We start from the raw sequence: 23,359 nt of genomic DNA on the forward strand, positions 1-23,359 counted from the left end.
CACAAATAACCATAGCTGTGCAGTGATTTTTTTTAATTCTTCTGCCTTGAAAACTATTTAAGCTAATTTTTAATATTTGCTTAAAAAAAAAATTAAAGTAACAAAATACAGTCACATTGTGTGACTTACCCAATATTTGCAGACCACTGTTACATTTTTGTGATCACTTTAACAACACAGCTCCTGGCCCATAGTGCATCATTCTTTTTTTTTTTTTTTTTCCCCCCCTGCAATCCAGTGATACTGGGCATGCGTGGCACCTTCTGTGTTTTTGTCCACTTTTGCTTGTGTAAAAAGCTGTTTTATGTGATGTGGCTTGTGCTGTTTCACTCTGAGCAGGTGCTGCAGCTGCTTGCCATAAACTCTCTAGTCCTGAGCTCTGCTCCTCTACAATTTCTTGTCCCTAACATTCCTAGTCTGATGTAGAAATATTGCTCTGCAATGCCTCACTCTGTGTTGTTTGTTTGTCTCCCTGCTGCCAAATTCTGCACCTGTCTGACTCCTCTGCAATCAGTAACACAACACAGGCTCTTGCGGTCCTGATAAGCGTAGCTACATTGCTTTACTTGTCCCTTATCTATCTAAACTCACAAATACCTCCATAATCAAGTAAACGTCTAAAGAAACAAATCGTAAAAAAACTTTATTCAAGCACTGTTTTCAAACGCAGCACTCCATTTGCTAATGTAAGAATACAGACATTTCACCACACAGAAATTTAAAGTGATATTTTTCAGAGGGCCATGTCTTTTCGAAAAGAAATGTCCGAATTACATTCCCCTTACAAAATATTTACTCTGAGGTATGCGGTTTATAAACACTTGTTTGTTAATTGAGAGTTTTTATTAATGTGGTACTTGCATGGATAGACCACATTCATTCTGGATGCAAAATAGCCAATTTATTTTGATATGAGTGGATGTTTTGCCTGCATTCTTCATAATTTTGTGAGAGAACTGCTTTATGGAACTTGGCATTATTTATCTGGGGTCTAAGGCATTTTGAGAACTTTTTTTTATTTATTTTTTATACACCATATAAATGGGATGCATTTCCTTAGCCATGTGCTGTCTTGTGGCATTTGTAATTTCATTCATGGATTTTGTTTTTATTTCATCATACAGGCACAGGGCTCGCAAAAATCGCTAGCCCGACGTCCCGGGGCTATTGTCTTCCAGTCGGGCTACCAAAATCTATCTCAGCCCTGCCCGTCGGGCTATCATAGGAAGGAAAAATATATGTCAGTGCTTTTGCATTCTTTCGCAAATGTAGCTGGGTAATTCTGTCATTTTCGGGCATCGATGAGCCACTGTCAATATGTGAAATACTGAAATCGCATTTGAATTCGCGCTGTTTTTTACTGTCACTTTCACTTTGCAATTGCGCGAACTGTGTATAGAGAGCGGCAGTACTGATTGGTCAGTGACAGATTAATTGCGCACCAATTCCTCTGACATCTTATCACTCATTAGCTTACTATTCAAACATGACAAGTGAAATCTCCCGCACCAAGCTTAAACATGTGATAGAGGTTGATTGCACAGGGAATTTAAAAAATCGCTGACCGTTGTATGTGTGCGTGTGTAAAAATAGATGGATTTACGCAGGTATTTTAGTTCTGCTGAGCCAAATAAGACAGGTCAGGGTGAAAAAGGGACAGCAAAAGAAAAGCCTACCACAAAGCGGAAACGTTATGACAAATCAGACTATGAGGCGCTTTTTTGTTTTCATGGACAAAAGAATTTCTGTGGCTGGAATATGACAAGCTAAATAACAATGTTCTGCCAGGTGTGTCGTGAGTTTCCCTCGATTTCTGACTCGGCAAGCGCCTCTGTTACTGGGACCAGTAATTTTAGGAAAGACCCCATCAGAACCCATGAGAAATCTGTGCATCACAAGAAATGCATTGATGCTCAGTCTGCAGCATCTTTCCCAGAACAAACACCAATTGCCAAAAACATACTAAAAATAAACCAAGCACAACAAGAAGTCCTGAAAAAGCTGTTTAGAACAGTGTACTATGTTGCAAAGAGTGAACTACCATTGGCAAAATTTAGCAGTCTTTGCAAACTTCAAAAGGCAAATGGCCTAGATCTTGGTTCCACTTACCTCAATGACCATGCTTACAGAGAGTTTATTGGAGCAATAGCACAAACTTCAAGAGACCAGATCGAAAAGGAAATTCAAGAAAGAAGGTTCTTATCCATTCTTGCAGATGGCAGTACAGACACTGGTATAATAGAACAGGAGTTGGTTCATGTCAGGTATGTGAGAGATAATGATGACATATCCACATACATGATCAGATGTCAGCCAGTCAAGAGTGCAAATGGTGCAGGTATTTTAGAGGCTTTTGATGAAGCAGTGAACACCATGGGTATCAGAGAAGACATATGGAAAAAGAAAGTAGTGTGTGCAAATTTTGATGGTGCTGCAGTGATGATGGGTGAGAAAACAAGAGTAGCTGGGATTCTGAAACAGAGGATACCCCACACCATAACAATCCACTGTGTGGCACACAAATTAGAGCTAGCCGTGCTGGATAGCGTGAAAGGCTGCGAGTACCTGGTGAAATTTGAAGATACACTGAAAACCATCTTTAAGATGTACTACTATTCCTCAAAGAAGTGAAGAGAACTGACAGAAATAAGTGAACTGCTAAATGAGAAACTGGCACATTTCAGTGGCCTGAAGAGCACACGGTGGCTTCCAAGCCGGCTGAGATGTCTAAAGGCTGTGGAAAAAAATTACACTCCCACTATTGTTCATATGGAGAACATGGCAGGAGGAAGTGATATCAAGTCCGAGGATGCAGCCAAGGCTAAGGGGGTGGTGCAGGAGATGAAGACTGAGAAATTTGTTTGCTTCCTGCATTTCATGTTGGACTACTTCTTATCAAAGTGCTGTACTGATTTTCAGCATGCTAACCTAAACATCACACGAACAAATCAGTTAGTTGAGAGCACCACATCACGCTTACTCAGCCTAAAAACAAAACCAGGAGAATACCAGAAAACCTTGGACACAAAGTTCACAGCGAACGAGGATGGTAGCATTTGCTACTGTGGAACTCGGCTCACAAAAAGTCAGCGTCCTGCTAGAAGAGGTGAGGGCACAGACAAAGACACCTTTGGTGCAGAGATTCAGAAGATTATTGACAACACAGTCAAGTATATGGACAACAGATTTAAAAATCTGCGTGAAAAGCCTCTCTTGTTTAAAGGTTTTTGACCCTTCCACTCTTCCCTACCCCAGAGAAGAGCTGGCAAATTATGGGGATGAAGAGGTAGATTATCTTGTCACACATTTTGCCAGTTTGCTAGATGAGGAAGAGAGAGAAAATTCCATAAGAATGGATGGATCTAAAAATGTGGCTTGCAGAACACCGGGGTAGCAAGGTAGATGATTGCTTGTACAGAGATCTCCTCTCTGGGAATCCAGAACACCTCTCTCATATCTTGTTGCTGGTGAAATATTATTAATGCTGACACTTAGTCCATCAACAGCCATCTGTGAGAGAGGATTTTCTTGCATGGACCGAGTGAAGACAACACATCGTACCTCTCTACACCCTGAAACACTGAATGACTGCATGCAACTCTCCATTAATGGGGAAACAGTTGAATCTTTTTGCCCTGACAAGTCAATTCATTTCTGGATGTTTTCTGGAAAAGGTTCAAGACACCTGGATCATAAAACCCCGACAAGAACAAAGAGCAGTGAAATGGAGGCCGATGCACAGGAAGAGAAAGCTGATGGAGATGCTATGCCCTCAACGTCGAGTGGCATTTTCTCATCCGTGACTTCAGTGGAAATTTCAGATTCAGAATCTGACACAGACTGATTCATGTTCTACACAGGTCTTACAAGTTCATAGAAATTTCTGCTCAATTAGAACCAAATATTTGAGTTGATGATTGTAATTTTGATACAATTGTTGTAACTTGTGTTTTAACAATTTTTTGATTGATGTTTTGTTTCCTTTACAATATTCTACATTAAATATAATATTTTTTTATTCGGGCTACTTAAATTTATTTTGGGCTACCAAAAACTGAAGAGTGCCTGCCCGAAGGGCTACCAGGGATTTTGAAATGTTGCAAGCCCTGAGGTATCTGCTGGCGATTGACTTAATGATTGTAAACTGACTTTTAAAGTTTCACTTTTGCTATGCTGCGTGTCAAAAGAAGTTGTGGCTCCTCTTCTCAGACACTCGCTGGGCTTAATGTGGCTGCTCTTGATGAGTATAGGAAAGTTGCTTGTGTTGCCACTCTTTGCATCAATGTATGTCTTTCAAAGTTTACATAGTACATTAATTTGGACAGTGTCTGTAGTTTACAAATTCTCATCTGTGCTAGCAGGTTGTATTTCTTTTTCTGTTACTAACTGAAATAAAGTTAATATTTTAGTTTGAGAAGCATGCATGTACACCCAACAGGAAGAACATGTAAGCTGTTGAGTTTACATCGCACACAGGCAGAAAAGTCAGATTAATGTTATTTTTTACCAGAGCTAGTCTATCTACATTAGTGCAGCATTTTTTCTCCAGGTCGGGCAACTGAAACAGCCATATTGTATTAGAATTATGATTTCCGCAGAAGTATAATCCTTATTATGTGAAACCTATACCTGTATAGGCAATAAACCACACAGCACTAGGTGTGCCAGCCAATTGCAGGCTACACTCCTGCATATAATCACATTCATAAAGGGAGACATTAAAGTTGTCAATAAACCCAGACAGACATGGAGTTTATGAGGGAACTCTACTCAAGCAGTAGCAACTATGGCTGTAGGAAGTAAAAAATTGGGACAGGTTTCAGACCAATAAACTATCACTGTATAACAAAACAACCTGTGCTATGTCAGTGCTAAAAAATTATTTGGCAAAACATATTCGTGGTGCTCAAGTTTTTGTTGTCAGTGAAGTTTCCAGAAGTACAATATTTAATGTGATAAACATGAAAGTTAAAAACTCATAGTATAGGAGTGATTGCGATTAGTCATTTAATTACTGCAATTAAGATGTAGAATACAATTCATGCTGAAATGTAACTAATAAAATGTCAATTTTGAAGTAATTGCACACTGAAGTACAGCGATATATATAAATCTTAATACATAATTCCCCTGCCTCCTCACTCACTCACATCCGTCCGAAGCCGAATGCGCGGCGGGCGGCGGATTTACGGCCACAAAAATTCAAAGAGAAAGGCGATTTCGACTATAGCTCGAGGCCTAATTACGCATTCTGATTCAATTACGCATTCATTCAATACACCTATATTAGGTTTGTGGTGCTTATACTTTACTATTACATATTGTACTGGAACATTCATCATTCAATATTATACTATAGGCCTGGAAAATTCATCAACTAATAGTACAAGCCTGTACATTAATGAGTAAAGCGGACTACAATCGTTACAAAACAACTTCTTCGTCACTTATTTGTTCTTCATACACTGCTGACACAAACTCGTGCCCGTTTCATCTTACATTGTCGAAACGGGCTCTTTGTCTAGTGAGTCAATAAATTGTGAAATAACCGTGATTAAATAAGTGAGCGGTGCCCACAGTTTTTCGGCTTGCGAGCTACTTTTAAAATGACCGGGTCGAAATGATCTACCTACATTAATAATGCTATACATACATACAATATATGTTCCTTGCATAACTGAATAACCCTTATGGCACAATAACAGTTCAATACACTTATGGTCACTACAGTATTTGGATTTAATAATCTTCATGTGGGAAAAGGCTGACTCGCATAAATAAGTAGAGCCGAATAATGCAGTCAAGGAGGTAGCACATTTCCTCATGTTTGGGTACTTTTCCCTCTGTGAGTAAGTATCAAAACTGTCCATGAACCCCAGACTTCAGCTGAATGTCATCCTGTAGTGTCAAAATCTCATCCTCCACTGTAGAGGAGTTTTAGGTAAAACAGTGTTGCAATTTTTGATGCGAGTGAATCGCCCTCAACATCTTCCCTAAATGGATAGCACTTAAATGTAGCGATTGGCTCAAGTAAAGCTGAGTCTTGACCATTTTCAATCTGCTCTGTGTAGCGTATGCTGTCAAGTTGCGCACACGCCTTCCATTGAGTCTCCAGCTCTGACGCGAGGTTTTTTGATGTTCCTCAAATCATGGTGCTGCAGGTTTGAGGACAGATGTTGCATTTTTTGTTTGAAAGCATTAACTGAGCTAATCATATTGACCATGGTTTTGTCTTCCTTGCAGCTGTAAATTAAGCTCATTCAACATGTTGGTAAGATCAGAAAAAAATGCCAAGTCTAACAGCCATTGATAAGTTGTATTCTCCATGTTTAATGACAAGGAGAAACTCCTTTTTCTCTGGCCAGGGTTCGCGAAATCTCTGCAGGAATTTCTCCCTAGCCATCTGCCTCAACGAAGACCTCTTTTATCATCTCTCCATCTTGGAAGGACTTATGCTTAATGATTGAGTGACTGACCCGGAACGATACTTCGGTGTGTCTGCCTTTGCTTGTGAATTCAGCCGAGTGAAAAATGATGGCTGTCCGATTTAACTGCGCTTTTAGTTCCTTCTCCTTGCTCTTTCTCAGATCACTTTTCGGAAGGAAGTCCGTTTCGTTTTTATGAACAGTTCAAAAGTGCCTTTCCACATTTTCCTTCTTTGGAATAGCAATGATAGATTGACAGATCAGATAAACGCACTTTGATTGTGCAATTGTGAGAAAAAAAAAATCCTCTTTCAATTCCACATCCAGCTCATACCCCCTGCCCCCCAATTTTTTTTTTAAATACCTTCTTTAGTCGATATAAATTGGAAGGCTAACTAGATCACTTAGATAGCCGTAGTTTTGCAGTAGCTCGCCCGTTTGATCGTGTGTGCGGGATGACCAATGTGTTAGAAGAAAAGAGATCTCAGACTGGCCACCTTGTATGTCAATCAAGTGGCAAATGCCATAGGGAGGATATATGATAGACTAACATTTAAAAAAAATTTTTTTTTGAATGCAACGCGATCTACCAGTCGATCACGATCGACGTATTGGGCACCCCTGAAATAAGTCATCTAATTATGAAATACACTCTCATTATTATTTCACAATGCCCTTTTTGTTTCAGTGATTTTTTTTTTTCTTAATCACAGCACTATTCCCCCACCCCCTTTTCCTGATATTTTTTTTTTTTTGTCACTTGTCAATCAAGACAAAGACCACCTGTCTTAACCTGTTCCTTTTGTTTAATCCTTTGCTGGCGATTAATTTTTCCTTCATTATAGACAGAAGACTGCCAAAGATCTTTTAACACTACTTTCGTTCAAATTGGCAAACACTCTGAGGCAATTGAAAGTTGGGATGGTTAGCTTATATAGAAGGAGATCATAACACATGATGCATTTTGTGACAAATTAGCGATATTCGAAATACACATTCATAGACATGTTGATGAAGCAGAAAGTAATTTAAGGCTGACTGAGCACTGTGTCCACAAGTAAATGCCAGTGAAGAAAACTCAAAAGCACACATTAATGCTAAATGTTAGAGGTTGGAAATTTCACTACATATTCCAGATGACCACCTGGAACGGGCACTCAATTGATCTTAATACTAAATCTCTTCATCACTGTGTGGATTTTGAAGATCACTTATCCTTTTAAGCTTTCCCAATGTGTTGTCAACTCATCTTAAAACAGTATTCTTTTGTGGCTGACAGGCTGCTCTTCAGATTGGCTGGCTCGTAGTGGGGCTAAATGTTTGACTGAGAACAGAGAGGAAGCCCTGCATTTCACAAGCCCAAGAACATTCAAGATGATCTGTAGGGACTGTCCGAGAGAGAATAGTGGGTTGTTCTTGCTGAATTGGGGAGTATGAAAAAGAGGGATTGACAGAACAGTGAAGGGCAATCACAAGCTACATGGTAGTGTTAGATTAAGGAGAAGTAACAGCACATGACTACCAACAGGTCTTCTATTACCCAACATTTCCCATGGATTGTTAACGGTGAGAGCAGTGACGTTGTTGGGCTTTTGTTGTTTATATTTAATAAATCCAGTCATTGCTTGGTACAGTTGCATTATGTTAAATTCTGTATATGTTTGCGAAACTAACTACTGCATATCTTACTGCCTCGATGTTTTTATAAGTTTGCATATGAGAAACATACAAGTAGCACTTAAAGATCTTTGAAGCCTACCACCTATACTAGAAAAAAAGTAATGGACAGTAAAGGATTAACCAAAGGCTTAGTCCGTTGGCCTTGATTGACATCTAACAAAACTGTCGTGGAATGAGGCCTCCTGAAATAGAGCTGGTGTTAAAAGAGCCATTTGGAAATTTGCCTTTCAGAAAGGTTGCATTGTGAAATATAAACCATCTTTGAAAATAGGGTTTATTTCATAATGGTCTTGTCATAAAATCATCATGTTGTATTTTATAACAACTTAATGAATTTTATGAATAGACGCCTTTTTGTCTTTAGTGGTCACTGCAGGCGTGTAATTTATTTCTTGATCATTACCACTTGTTATCAGGTGAAGCTCAGAAAGCTAAACAAATTTTGGTAGGTCTGCAGAATAGTTTATCACCTGGGAGTCGTGTTGGGGAGGGGTAGCTGTCTTTCTGTGTCTCTGTTGTACTATTTTCTGCAGAACAACTACAATGTTGTTCTAAACTGCTGTGAAGTTGTATTGTTCAGTAATGTGGTAGGTTGCTGTGGTTTCCGACCAGCCTGCAGACAGCTCAGTAGCTGCATCATTTTTCTTGATAACGTAACTTTAAAACACTATATTGTGAATCAAAGTACAAAACTGCTTCAAAACTCCCAACACAAGAAATAAAATGAATAGGGAATTATATTTGACTTTGAACCCATGAGGGGTTGAAATGCAGTATAGGATTACTGATATCCTGCACACATTCCCACAAATACTAAACTTTAGTGTGAGAATTTCCTGCACATATCTGTTTGGTAAAGAATTTTTCTTGGTTGTTGCAAGAGTTTTCAATACCTTTTAAAATTAGTATTTTATAATTGTGCCTAATTTATTACTTATGAATTGATAAATTTAACATGTTTCATTCTGTACATTTTGTTAAGCCCAAGTGCACAGGATGTTAGCTTACCTGTTGCAGTTGTCTTGAGTGAAGCAAGGAGCGGAGGAATTCCGCTGTTCAGTAGAGCTATGCAGCCGAGTAGTAGGAGTCCAATGTTGCATGTGATGCCCTTTGTTTTTAAATTAAGCTTTAGAAAAAACTTGACTAAACTTTGTTGAGTTGAAGGTTAAAAACAGGCTAAAGTATATTATTGTGATAAACGTAAAACAAAAATGCTAGAAATTGCCTTTGATAGTTCAGTGAATTTATATTCATTTTCAGTCTTTATTTGACAAGCTGACTGCTTTCAATTTGTGGCTTCATTGAAACACATTATTGTCATCTCTTTAAAAAGTTGATGGCGTGCTGACTGCCTTTAAACCTGAATCTGAAAAGTAAATTAAGTGACGCAAACAAATGAGAGAGAATGCTCAAGGATACCTTTCAAGAAAATCGGCAGTAGATATTGTATACCCATGGCTAAGGCAGCCACCTAAATCTGTAAAGAAGGTCATTTCAGCAGACAAACAAGAACTATGAAGGATGCCTTTCCCTATGGTAACAATTCACCTTTATTTTTTGTTCTTCGTTTTTTCACAACAGTACATTGTAATGTCAAGAATTTTTTTTTTTTATGCTAGACTGGCAAACTAATAATTGCCCTAGTCATTTTCAAACCCACTTTCTCCAATTCAGAGGAGCAGGGAGAAAGAGCCTGTCCTGGCAGCACAGGGCATAATGCAGGACAAAGGCATGGATAGGGGTGCCAGTTTTTCACTGGGACCATTTAACTGAACTTGTAAGGCTTTGAGAATGTAGGAGGATAACTGAAGCACCTGGATGAATAGTGCAGAGATGCATGGAGAACATGCAAACTCCATGCAGACAATCGCCCTGGATCTGTAAAGTTGCAGTGCTAATCATTGTGTAATACTGTGCTACCTAAGCTACAGATACGTTAACTATATTTCAACTAAATATCTCAAACATCTCTGCCTTTATGATTGCTCAACTGTTTTAAAGCTATAGAAAATTATATTCCAACAGGGAAAAACTGTATAATATGGATGAAAAAATATTTTTTTCTTTTAGATTTTATTTTACTGTAGATTGTTTTGTATTACTCTACTGATGCAATTTTTCCATGACAAGTCTGGCTTTTTGGGTAAATGAGTGGAAAACTCTACATGCAAAACAATACCAGAAATAACACATTATTTAAAAGACAGTATTTGAACTTTATGTACTCATTTTTATAAACTAGATGCATTCAGTAGGACTAAGAATACAATCGAAACTACATGAAACTGAGAAAACTAAACTGTCTTGAAAACGTGCATTTTTCCCACCACATAAGTGCCCTATCTACTTGCCCATGTGTACTCAACATGGTTCTAGGGAGGATGATTTCCTCCTCATAATTCATTGCACTGCAAAATGAAGGTGCTGTAATTCAAATATTTATAGACCTTCACATGATTCATATTGAAACCTATTAACACATTTATATATAAGAGCTTGTCTTTATTCTCTAAACTTGCAGTTTAACTAAAGTTTTTGTCATGTTATTGAACAGAGAATACATTATGAAATCCCAAATGTCATTTTAACAACCTGGTATTTATTCAGACTGCATGTCCATTTAATATAGTAGCAGCAATTTAAATAATTCTTTTTTTATTATTTTTATTTATTTTTATTTTTTTTCCTTCTCCATCATTGTCCATGCATACATAGGTAGATCCAGGAAAATTTCAACCTTTTTGGCTTAAAAGTTGAAGCCTAGGTATTTATCTTTGATTATACAGTTTACACTGAGTAGATTTTATCATATGCGTTTTTCTATACTGTTGAAAGGGGATACTTTGACATTCTGCTGCCAGAATCAGATTTGTCATGTCTTGCACCCCATTATTCTCATAACGACTTACAGTTGATCTGATGCTGCTGATTTCAGAAACAATTTTTATTACCAAATTTTATTAAATATGCAAGTACAAATTAGAAGAAAAAAAATCAAACATGACCATAAAAACATCAATGCATATAAAAACCCCACCCCATGGTAAACCATCCAGCAGTCCCAAGAAGCTGAAGTTATTCATGAAGGACAGAAGGCATAGGTTTTTTGTTTTTTTTTGTGTAGCTATGTCGGTGTTAAACCGGTGCTCCATCCAAGCAAGTCCGAATGAGATTTACATGGAGGATTTCCACTTGCAGGTATTTGAGGTGGTCCAACATTAATTCTAGCAGCCGACAGTTCAAGAAGCATTAGGTTGGATAAAGAATGTACTGTACACAAATAAGAGTGAATATTTGGGAGATTTTTTGATTACATGTTTTTTTTATTTTTCCTTTCAAATACAGGTAGCAATTAGAGTTGGTGTCCCATCTGATGATGTGAAGAATGTTATCATCTGGGGCAACCATTCCTCTACTCAGTATCCTGATGTATGCCATGCAAAAGTAAAAGTTCAAGGCAAAGTATGTGGTGCCTATGAGGCTGTTAAGAATGATGCCTGGCTCAAAGCAGAGTTCATCACTGTGAGTATTTTTGCCTAGATTGTGTTTGACTTGTATATGTGGTGTTCTATTTTTTTCTAAACTTTTGAGGTCCTGCACTGACACCCATAGGAATATTTCTGCAAATTTTAATGTAAATAAATTGTGTATAAAGAGGTGTATATGTGCATTTTTATGAAGTTTAAAAAAGAAAATCTTTACTCTGTGATACTAGTTAAAAATAAATACAATGGTCTTGGCAAGAAATGCTAGTTTATCAACAGTCTCTGGCTTCAGAATTGTTCTCTAGCAATAAATGAATGTTGAAATTTGTGTTTAAAAGCTTGTACTTAGAGATGCTCCGATCAGGTTTTTTTAAGACCGATTCCAATCACCAATATCATCTTATAGGATGAGCCAGTTTCGATACTGATTTTTCTTTATCTCATAAAAACAAACTTTAACCTCCTGCATAACTAGATATTTTACATATTATTCAGTGACCATAAAAATACTAAAATTTTCTAAAATGCATACTTTAATAAAATATGTAGAGAAAATATTTACCCATTATACATATGGCATTAAAGAAAATAAAATGCTTCACATAATTAGTCAGATTAATTTCTTCTATATTGTATATTGTACTTATCTACAAAAACAATTTAATTAAAAAAATAAATAGTATTTACCATATGTCAAATATATTTTCCCACTCATTGATTAAATTAATTGGTATTGGCAGTTAAACATTAGGACATGGGAGGACTATACAAGCTCCATACAAGAAATTGGTTGTGGAATTTGATCAGAGAAAACGGGTTCCTTGAGGCAGCAAGGCTGATCATTGTGCCACTGTATTTCCCTTGTAATTATAAGTAGCATAGGACATTTTCCAACTTCATATTTAGGTGGGTGTGGATCCTTCCAATTGAGCAGAATGAAGTAGTCAGGATTGGTTTGTTGCAGGAAACTCCATACCAAGAGCTTTACCATAACACTGCAGTATAATTACTTGATGTACCAGTTTATTTTTGTGCTTTAAATTCTTATTTTACTTCTGTTTTTTTAAAGTGAAGTATTTCAGTGTTTTGTAATCTAGTTTATATCTTTTAAATTGCATGAAAATCGAAGTAAGTATTCTCATTCATTTTCCTCTTACACAGACTGTTCAACAGCGAGGGGCTGCTGTAATCAAAGCACGAAAACTGTCTAGTGCAATGTCTGCTGCCAAAGCAATCTGTGACCACATGCGAGACATCTGGTTTGGCACTCCTGAGGTAATTTTGATAGTTTTAATATCCTGAACCTGATCCGTTCATGACGTGGCTCTGTTACTGTTATTGCTCAGAATGTCTGTTTACTGGGTTCATATTTGCCTAGCCCCCAAACCATTTGAGCAGTCACCTTAACTGGATAGAACATACATGGCTTTTACGGTTTTTTGATAAGCCTGTCTCTTGATTACCTGCGTTCTAGGAGGAAGGATGATGTAAGCAAAAAAGTGTTCCTTAACACAAAAGGCAAAGTAACTTACCTATCTGTGCAACTTCTTTTCCCTTTTTTTTTAATGGATGTTGCAATTTGCCCATCTAGCATTTATGTCAGGGGAGAATTCTTACTTTGTCCTTTCTCTGCCCACAGTATCCCCAGGAGGCTAAATCTTTGACATATCAGCCGTGCTCTAATATATAGGTGCACTATCAGGAAGTCCTAGGATTATTTACTTCCAGGTTCACTGTTGCCCCTGGTAATGTCCAGACCAACCAAGCTCCAGTGTACTTAGTACTAAGTGCAATGTCTAAAAAGCAGCACTTCTGCATAACAGGAACAGTAGATTTTCTTAAGTAATGAGTTGTTTTGATTGTGTCACACATAACAATTTGCATTCAAGCTAAAGAGCTGGGGTTTTTTTTTTTGATGTTTTTTTATTTATGCTTAATTCTTTTGCTACGTAGTATGTGGATTTGTCACCTCAATTATTTTGTGTTGCCGTCCTGAGGGTGACACATTAATTAACAAATGTTATACTTTAAGCAATAAATTGTTGGTTTATCCTTTGTCAGAATTGACAGATACAGCTTATATTTTGGGGTCTATGCTGACATGTAGCATAAAATCCAGAGCCATATATCGACATTCATTTATTTTGTTCATGGTTTAAAGTTGTTTCACAAAGAATATAGTTACGTCTAAGCTAATTTTGGAGATTTCCCTGTTAACAGGGTTGAAAACTTGTGAAATGTAGACATTTTTATTGTCAAGTCTTAAACTTTTTTGTAACATTATTTCTTTACACATTCACTGTATTTTTGTTGAGACAAGTACTTAAGTTCTTAAAGTATTCTTGTGTCTGTATTTTGCAAATAGAGATGAGCTAGTTGTAAATAGAATTTTTTATTTTTATTTTTTTTTAGGGAGAGTTTATCTCAATGGGAGTTATTTCTGATGGAAACTCCTATGATGTTCCTGAGGGCCTAATCTACTCATTTCCTGTTGTTATCAAGGTATTTTGTTTAATAATGGCAGTAATATTAATATAGGTGTTTGTGTTTGTTAGTCAACAAAGCAATAGTGTCTTTTTAAAGTAGTTTATAGTAAAATTGTTTTATGAAATACTACTGTTAGTGTGCCATTAGATAAGTGACTTACTCCAGATTCCACTGTGAACTGTCGGCAGGAAGATTGAACCCTGTTTATAGTACTAGGGTGTTTTACCGTGTTAGTCATTATGAATGTAGTGAGAAGTCAAGCAAATTGACACCTTTTATTGGTTAACTAAAAAGATTACAATCTGCAAGCTTTTGAGGCCTTGCCTGAAGAAGGGGCCTGAGTTGCCTCAAACTTGCATATTGTAATCTTTAGTTTGGCCAATAAAAGGTGTAATTTTGCTTGACTTCTCACTACAGTGGGTTTAGAAATCCCTGGTAAATGTGGGGTAATGCGCTAGAGTTTTCTCCATATTTGCATTAACTTTAGTCTTCTCACTGGAATAGATTTTAGCATTTCTCATAAGCAAAGGCTTTGCCACTGTCAGGTTTGCTTACATTTGTGCTGAAGTTCTTTGTTTAACAGTGCTGATCCTTACAATTCAATTTTTCACAGAATAAGGAATGGAAAATTGTTGAAGGCCTGCCTATCAATGACTTTTCCCGTGAAAAAATGGATGCTACAGCAAAAGAGTTGGTGGACGAGAGGGACACCGCACTGGAATTCATAGGAAGTGTGTGACTAAATAGCAAAACCGAAATGAAACAGCACTTACAACGTCACAGTCAGTGTCGTTTATAAGCCCAACCTCCTTGCTCTATGTACTATGTGAACATCCTTTAGTTTTGCTGATGACAATGTAGAATATGTCATATTCTTGTATTCAGTACAGCACTTACCTGCTTGATTTCAAATGCACAATAAAAATATGTTGACAAATTTACATTTGTTTTTTTTTTTTTTATGAAATATTTTCTAGCTATTGATTAGAGCTGATATTTTATTAGCCTTGTTTAAAAGCTTTTACCATCATTTTTATGTAAGTGAAAATAATTAATGCATTACTATACACTGTTGCATTTGTTATACTAAGTAAAATGTGTCGGGGTGAAAAGCTTTAATTATATAAAACCTACTAGTCATACTGCTTACCTGCTTAGTTACCATATGCCACCAAAAGTGAGTAGTAGTCCTATACTTAAGTCTAGGTAACATTTCCGAGATCATGTAAAATAAATAAATAAATAAATGCAATAACATTTGAAATTAGACCTATCTTTTTTTTTTTCCCCCCCCATTTAAATGGCATAAGCTAAAACATGAAATGGTTATTGCCTGCAATGAGTAGAATCTAAAAATGTAACTATACCTCTGTCCAAAGACAGAACTAATATCCCTATGAAGTCTATTCTTCCATTTCATCCTAAAGCAGGAGTAAAAGCTGACACAGGATTTTCAACATCTTTAAATACAAAGCAAATAATGTCTTTGTTAGGGGGGAAAAAAAGTCAAGTGTGTGTGAATACATCACAAGTCGTGCACAATTAACCTGATAAAAGGCCCACAAGTGTGGTATTTTCATTTCGAATCTGTTGCTGTTATCATTCAACATGTCTCGAGATGGGGGGGGGGGGGGAAAAAAAATCTGAAACTTTGCAAAAACTTAGTTTGCCAAAATCATCTGTTTGGTATGTTATTATTAAAGAGCGAACATAACAAATAACCAGATAGACCAAGAATGGCTACTGCAGTGGATAATGGAAGAAAAGATCCCTTCGTTTGTTGGCCAGATCAAAAGCACTTTATGTCCTAGATGACCGTAAAGAGAAGACAACACAAGTATAAATTGAGAGGGTTCATAATAAAGTGCAAACAGCTGGTAAGCTTTAAGAACAGAAATGTCAGGGTTTGCTAAAACATGCATCAGAAAAATTGTACAGCTTTGGAATTATGTCTTATAAACTTGAGACAAAGATTCACCTGAGTGATGGAAAGAGATAGGTGTGGAGAAAGTAAGAGACTGCTCATGATCTTAAGAGTACCAGCAATGCTGTAAAACATGGTGGAGGTTATGGCTTGGGTATGATGGCTACCCTTCAAACTGGTTCCTGTTCCTTTGTATTTCTTGATGAGATAAATGTGACCAAAAGTAGAAGGGTGAATTCTGAGGTTGACATAGACATCTACTTATATTTTTAGCCCAATACAACAAAAGTCATTGGATGATGATTTATGCTGCAGCAGAACAATGCCCCGAAGCAACCAGGCCCTGGTTCAGGTCCAAAAAGTGGAATGGTCTTGATTGTCCAAGTCCATCACCTGACCCGAGCATGCATCATTTTTTGAAGATAAGACTAAAGGCAACATGCCACGACTGAAGGTGGCTGCAGCACAGACATGGCAGAGCATCAAAAGAGAAGGAGCCCAACTGATCTCTGTAGGTTCCCGTCTTAAGGCAGTCTTTGATTATTTAGGATTAGCCCCAAGGTATGCTTATTGTACTGTGTATTGTTAGCTAATTTTGGCTGCTTTGGGGGAAAAAAAAAAATTTATAGGTAGGACTTTTAATAAAGGTTAAGATTTCACTAATTCATTGGTATACTTTTACCAGGTCCTCCTTGCTTATATTTCTAACTTTTACTAACATTTACAAACCAAAACAAAAATCCAATTATATAAAACCATATGTGTGCAGTGTTGGCTTCCTTTTATAAATCTCATTATCAACTTTAAAGTAAATGCATGTGCACAAACTTTGTCTCCCAGGTACTTCCCACCAGTGGCAGTGTATGGCCTAAAACAGGCATGTCAAACTCACTACCATTGGTGGGCCGCTTCAACTGCCGTACTATGGGGCAAAAAAGTATTTAGTCAGCCACCAATTGTGCAAGTTCTCCCACTTAAAAAGATGAGAGAGGCCTGTAATTTTCATCATAGGTATACCTCAACTATGAGAGACAAAATGAGAACAAAAATCCAGAAAATCACATTGTCTGATTTTTGAAGAATTTATTTGCAAATTATGGTGAAAAAAAAGTATTTGGTCAATAAGAAAAGTTCATCTCAATACTTTGTTATATACCCTTTGTTGGCAATGACAGAGGTCAAACGTTTTCTGTAAGTCTTCACAAGGTTTTCACACACTTGCTGGTATTTTGGCCCATTCCTCCATGCAGATCTCCTCTAGAGCAGTGATGCTTTGGGGCTGTCGCTGGGCAACACGGACTTTCAACTCCCTCCAAAGATTTTCTGTGGGGTTGAGATCTGGAGACTGGCTAGGCCACTCCAGGACCTTGAAATGCTTCTTACGAAGCCACTCCATTACCCGGGTGATGTGTTTGGGATCATTGTCATGCTGAAAGACCTAGCCATGTTTCATCTTCAATGCCTTTGCTAATGGAAGGTGGTTTTCACTCAAAATCTGACGATACATGGCCCCATTCATTCTTTCCTTTACACAGATCAGTCGTCCTGGTCCCTTTGCAGAAAAACCGCCCCAAAGCATCATGATTCCAACCCCATGCTTTACAGTAGGTATGGTGTTCTTTGGATGCAACTCAGCATTCTTTCTCCTCCAAACACAACGAGTAGAGTTTTTACCAAAAAGTTCTATTTTGGTTTCATCTGACCATATGACATTCTCCCAATCCTCTTCTGGATCATCCAAATGCTCTCTAGCAAACTTCAGACGGGCCTGCACATGTACTGGCTTAAGCAGGGGGACACGTCTGGCACTGCAAGTTTTGAGTCCATGCGGCGTAGTGTGTTACTGAAGGTAGCCTTTGTTACTTTGGTCCCAGCTCTCTGCAGGTCATTCACTAGGTCCCCCCGTGTAGTTCTGGGATTTTTGCTCACCGTTCTTGTGATCATTTTGACCCCACGGAGTGAGATCTTGCGTGGAGCCCCAGATCGAGGGAGATTATCAGTGGTCTTGTATGTCTTCCATTTTCTAATAATTGCTCCCACAATTGATTTCTTCACACCAAGCTGCTTACCTATTGCAGATTCAGTCTTCCCAGCCTGGTGCAGGTCTACAATTTTGTTTCTGGTGTCCTTTGACAGCTCTTTGGTCTTGGCCATAGTGGAGTTTGGAGTGTGACTGTTTGCGGTTGTGGACAGGTGTCTTTTATATTGATAACGAGTTCAAACAGGTGCCATTAATACAGGTAATGAGTGAAGGACAGAGGAGCCTCTTACAGAAGAAGTTACAGGTCTGTGAGAGCCAGAAATCTTGCTTGTTTGTAGGTGACCAAATACTTATTTTCCACCATAATTTGCAAATAAATTCTTTAAAATCAGACATTGTGATTTTCTGGACTTTTTTTCTCATTTTATCTCTCATAGTTGAGGTATACCTATGATGAAAATTACAGGCCTCTCTCATCTTTTTAAGTGGGAGAACTTGCACAATTGGTGGCTGACTAAATACTTTTTTGCCCCACTGTATGTGCATCAGCGGGCCGCACTGTAACATACTGAAAACTTTAAAAAATGTAACACTTAAAGTTTAAAGAAAAGCAATTTATTTCCATACAATCTCCGTACAGCAGCGTGCAATTAGTCTTAGCCTCTTAGCTAGGTCCTTATATTATTATATTATATTCATTATATTATATTCATTGCTTATATAGGAGTCTTACAGTGTGAGATTTATTTCTTTTGTCCCAACACTTGGCATCTCTTGTTAGTAACCAGTTCGTCAATATCAGGCTTGAAATCTTGTGCAGCTGCAACTTTTATGAGGGATGAAAGGTGCTCGACGGTAAGTCTTGAGCAATGTGGGGTTTTGGTAGCCTTCATTAACGAAAACAATTGCTCATAAAGTTAAGTGCTTCCGAACATAGACAGTACTCTCGATGCCAACTTATGGATCTGCACTTACGAGGGTGGCAGGTAAGCATATAAGCTTGGCACACCAACTTCGTTGTATTTTGCCTTCAGAATAGAATCTGACTGCAGTTCAATCAATTCCATTTGGATATTCTCAGGCGCATTCTCAACGTTGTAAGAGTATGGTGACATAAACAGCGCAAAGTCCTGTTCATGTGAACTGAAATTACGAAAACGCTCACTGAATTCATTGCTCAGTAATTAAAGTTGGAAAACAAATTCCTCCAAAAATCAAATTTTACTTTACTAAATTTACTTGAAAGTTTATATTGTAAAATAAGCTGATATGCAAAAAGCCACCTGACCTACACTAATTTTACAAACTCAAAATCACAAAAATGTGTTAATAAACAACTCACCAACTTCTCGCATCCACTTCAGATCTTCAGCTGTAGTCTGCACTAACTGTTCGTTACAATACTAGCACAAAATTACATAAAACTAGAGCAAAAAACGTGAAGATATGTGAGCTATTACTACTCGTGATAGTCAGTTCTGCCCAGTGGCCAGTCTCAGCAGCCCAGCCAGTAGTGTAGCCTGCCAGGGGCGGCTCTAGGCCCGTGGCGGCCCTGGGCAGAGAAAGAATCAGTGGCCCCTTCGCCCCCCAATGTCAATATGGTATCTTATGCATGGCGGATGGCCACTTCCATTGCGGACACTGCATTGCCGCTTCGTGCTCATAACACGCTTCTATATGCGCACGTCCGTAACTTGAAAACCAAGTGGCGGCCCATGATATTCTCATTATGGCAGAACGTTATAATACTACATATAGCTTAGTGCTCCGACTCGAGCGACATTAGTAAATATACTAATTAACAAGAAACACAATGTTTTTTGGCCACATTGCCGTCAGCTGTATCATTATTTTCTCTTTCTGTTTTATATTCAATATATATTGGCGTGGCGGCCTTGTGCAGGTGCACAGTTTGCACATGCCTAAGGCCACCCCTGCTGCAGCCTAGCACTTCAGTTGCGACGTCGCGGCTCATTAACTTTGGACAAGGCTTGTGGCTATACTAGCAGATGACGTTTCCAGTACCGTAATGCCATGGGAAAATGCGCTTTTGTCAGAAGGCAGAAGAAAGAAAAGTCAATAAGTAACGCCGAAGATGCAGAATGATTCAATCACAAATGATAGTAATCATTTTGTACAAGTTTAGTGCTAACTAGGATCTGTCATGCGGGCCGCACAGATTTCTGTTGTGGGCCGGGGACCGCGTGTTTGACATGCCTGGCTTAAAAAACATTTTTTGAATATTCATGATCTAATCACCATATAAATGCAGCTAAGTTGGAGTCATTTTTCTATTACAAACCAGGGCAGAATATGGAAAAATAAAAGTGGGAGCAAGTGACAGCAAATACTAGAGAGAACAGCATCAATGTGCCATCATACAGTGCCCAGAATGCCATTTGATGTGTTTTGACTGATGAGGTGCTGTAGACATAAAAGAAAATGTGAATTGACGTAGCCTGTGTGCATGGAACTACAAGACATTAAAAACATTCTTACTGAACTTGTAAAATTTAAAAAATATGCCAAATAAATGTTCCGAAAAAGGGAAACGATCCAGTGAATAGCCAATCTCTCTGCAAAAATGCCTTGTTGATGCCAGAGGTCAGAGGAGAATGGCCTGACCTGTTTGAGCCGATAGAAAGGCAACAGTAACTCAAATAACCACTTGTTACAACTGAGGTGTGCAGAAGAGCGTCTCTGAACACATAACTTGTCAAACCTTGACACAGGTTACAGCAGCAGGAGACCACAGTGGGTGCCACTCCTGTCAGCTAAGAACAGGTAACTGAGGCTAAAATTTGCACAGGCTACCCACACTTGGACCATAGAAGATTGGAAAAACAAGGCCTGGTCTAATGAGTCTTGATTTCTGCTTCAACTTTCTGATGTTAGGGTCAGAATTTGGTGTCAACAACATGAAAACATCCTGCCTTATATCAACAGTTCAGACTGGTGGTGTAATGGTGTTGGGGATATTTTCTTGGTTCACTTAGTACCAATTGAGCATTGTTTAAATGCCACAACCTACCTGAGTATTGCTGCTGACCATGTCCATCCCTTTATGACTGCAGTATACCCATCTTCTGATGGCTACTTCAAACAGGATAACGCGTCTTGTCACAAAGCTCAGATCATTTCAAACTGGTGTCTTGTACATGACAGTGAGTTCACTGTACTCAAATGGCCTGCACAGTCATCAGGGTCCTTGTGTATAAACGGTGTGTATGAACAAAAATGTTACATATGCCGTTTCCACGCTAACATCGCGATGTATAAAAACTAAACTTAGCATGAAACCGAGCACATTTTCACACCAGCTCAAACCTTTGTGTATGTAAGTTTTCAGCTTAGTTTTGCAAACTGGTGGCACCCAGCGTCAAAACAGTGCTACTGTTCCTGCGTGGTTTCTCTTTATTTTTTAGATTCACTTCCCTGACGTGGCTTTAACAAATACACTTTAAATTAACCACATATTGTTTTATAGTTTAGGGCATCTGATTGTAATCAACCTGTAACCATATAATGGTGCACGGAATGGACAAACTATTCAAAATACCAAAGCTGCTTTAGCGTTGTTACTCTCAGTGCACCACTCAGAGTATTTTAACCCACTGTATCTGAGTGTGAAATCACAGCTCTGCAGCAGCTGATTGGGAAGATCTACAGCAGATTGTGTCAAGAGTGGAGAAAATAATTGGGATAGAGCATCTAGCACATGCTGCCTTAGCCATACGCACAGTCTATTTGAACTTCTTTCATTTGGCAAACACTTCAGAGCCTTTCCTGTAGGACCTCACGGTTCAGAAACAGTTTCATCCCAAGATCTCTAAACGCACTCAATCAGTCCATCAAGTGCTCACGGCAGAACTGTTTGTACTTATAAGTACAATTACTTCACTGCAAACTTGCATTGCAGTTATAATATTGCACAACCTGCGCCACTTATGCTTTCAAATTGTACTGTATATTTTTCATTGTTTTTTATTGTCTTATTATTGTTTAAATATCCAACCATCCATTGTCCAACCCGCTGAATCCGAACAAAGGGGCACGGGGGTCTGCTGGAGCCAATCCCAGCCAACACAGGACACAAGGCAGGAACCAATCCCGGGCAGGGTGCCAACCCACCACAGGACACACACACACACACACCAAGGCCAATTCAAAATCGCCAATCCACCTAACCTGCATGTCTTTGGACTGTGGGAGGAAACCGGAGCGCCCGGAGGAAACCCACGCAGACACGGGGAGAACATGCAAACTCCACACAGGGAGGACCCGGGAAGCAAACCCAGGTCTCCTAACTGCAAGGCAGCAGCTCTACCACTGCACCACCATGCTGCCCATGTATAAACTGCTCAAAAAAATTAATGGAACACTTTTTAATCAGAGTATAGCATCAAGTCAATGACACTTCTGGGCTATTGATCTGGTCAGTTAAGTAGCAGGGGGGGTTGTTAATCAGTTTTAGCTGCTTTGGTGTTAATGAAATTAAGAACAGGTGCACCAGAGGGGCAACAATGAAACGACCCCCAAAAGAGAAATGGTTTAACAGGTGGAGGCCACTGACATTTTTCCCTTCTCATCTGTTTTTTCACTAGTTTTGCATTTGGCTACGGTCAGTGTCACTACTGGTAGCGTGAGGTGATATCTGAACCCTACAGAAGTGGCACAGGTAGTCCAACATCTCCAGGATGGCACATCAATATGTACCATTGCCAGAAGGTTTGCTGTGTCTCCCAGCACAGTCTCAAGGGCATGGAGGAGATTTCAGGAGACAGGCAGTTACTCTAGGAGAGCTGGACAGGGCCATAGAAGGTCCTTAACCCATCAACAGGACCAATACCTGCTCCTTTGGGCAAGGAGGAACAGGATGAGCACTGCCAGAGCCCTACAAAATGACCTCCAGCAGGCCACTGGTGTGAATGTCTCTGACCAAACAATCAGAAACAGACTTCATGAGGGTGGCCTGAGGGAGGCCTCTAGCAGGCCCTGTGCTCACTGCCCGGCACTGTGCAGCTCAATTGCCATTTGCCATAGAATACCAGAACTGGCAGGTCCACCACTGGCGTCCTGTGCTTTTCACAGATGAATGCAGGTTCACCCTGAGCACATGTGACAGATGTGAAAGGGTCTGGAGAAGCTGTGGAGAACATTATGCTGCTTGTAACATTGTTCAGCATGATCGGTTTGGTGGTGGGTCAGTGATGGTCTGGGGAGGCATATCCATGGAAGGACGCACATACCTCTACAGGGTAGATAACGGCGCCTTGACTGCCATTAGGTATTGGGATGAAATCCTTGGACGCATTGTCAGACCCTATGCTGGTGCAGTGGGTCTTGGGTTCCTCCTGGTGCACGCCAATGCCTGGCC

General features: G+C 38.9%; 1 protein-coding gene across 1 annotated transcript in view; it reads left to right on the forward strand.

Moving 5' to 3' along the window:
• mdh1ab (malate dehydrogenase 1Ab, NAD (soluble)) overlaps positions 1 to 15,018 on the forward strand; it is a 31,524-nt gene extending 16,506 nt beyond the window's left edge. Inside the window, exons 6-9 of the mRNA XM_028820119.2 lie at positions 11,451 to 11,627; positions 12,752 to 12,865; positions 14,003 to 14,092; positions 14,691 to 15,018. Coding sequence (XP_028675952.1) covers positions 11,451 to 11,627; positions 12,752 to 12,865; positions 14,003 to 14,092; positions 14,691 to 14,816 — 507 coding nt within the window. The 3' untranslated portion in view covers positions 14,817 to 15,018. The remainder of the gene's footprint in view (positions 1 to 11,450; positions 11,628 to 12,751; positions 12,866 to 14,002; positions 14,093 to 14,690) is intronic.
• The last annotated feature ends 8,341 nt before the right edge of the window (positions 15,019 to 23,359 follow it).

The sequence above is a fragment of the Erpetoichthys calabaricus genome, chromosome 15 (assembly GCF_900747795.2).
Source record: "Erpetoichthys calabaricus chromosome 15, fErpCal1.3, whole genome shotgun sequence".
Taxonomy (NCBI): domain Eukaryota; kingdom Metazoa; phylum Chordata; class Cladistia; order Polypteriformes; family Polypteridae; genus Erpetoichthys; species Erpetoichthys calabaricus.